The sequence below is a fragment of the Morone saxatilis genome, unplaced genomic scaffold (genome assembly GCF_004916995.1).
Source record: "Morone saxatilis isolate NCDOM2014 unplaced genomic scaffold, NCSU_SB_2.0 Contig24, whole genome shotgun sequence".
Taxonomy (NCBI): Eukaryota; Metazoa; Chordata; class Actinopteri; family Moronidae; genus Morone; species Morone saxatilis.
In genome coordinates, this window is record NW_023339807.1 from 12,378,997 (window position 1) to 12,379,223 (window position 227).

General features: G+C 44.5%; 1 protein-coding gene across 1 annotated transcript in view; it reads left to right on the forward strand.

Annotated features, from left to right (window-relative positions):
• Positions 1 to 227, forward strand: part of LOC118335796 (chymotrypsin-like protease CTRL-1) — a gene marked incomplete in the record, with an annotated part of 151,345 nt that overhangs the window by 149,146 nt on the left and 1,972 nt on the right. The window contains 1 exon segment of the mRNA XM_035672233.1: positions 1 to 74. Within this exon segment, the coding sequence (XP_035528126.1) occupies positions 23 to 74 (52 nt within the window).

The window sequence follows — 227 nt, forward strand, 5'->3', positions numbered from 1 at the left end:
GGAAGTCAGTCACGATTGAGACATGGCCATGTTCTTGCTTTTCAGCTGTTTTGCTCTTGTGGCCTCCTCACTGGGTGAGTGACTTGCAAGTTATGTGCAAATGATAGATTTATCTGAAGGAAAGTCTTTCTGTAACCGTGTGGTAGCAGTTGCAGTTGTAGTTGTGGCTGCTTCCACATGCATACGATTGTTGTATGACAAGCAGATGACTTCAACTGTGTGCTTGT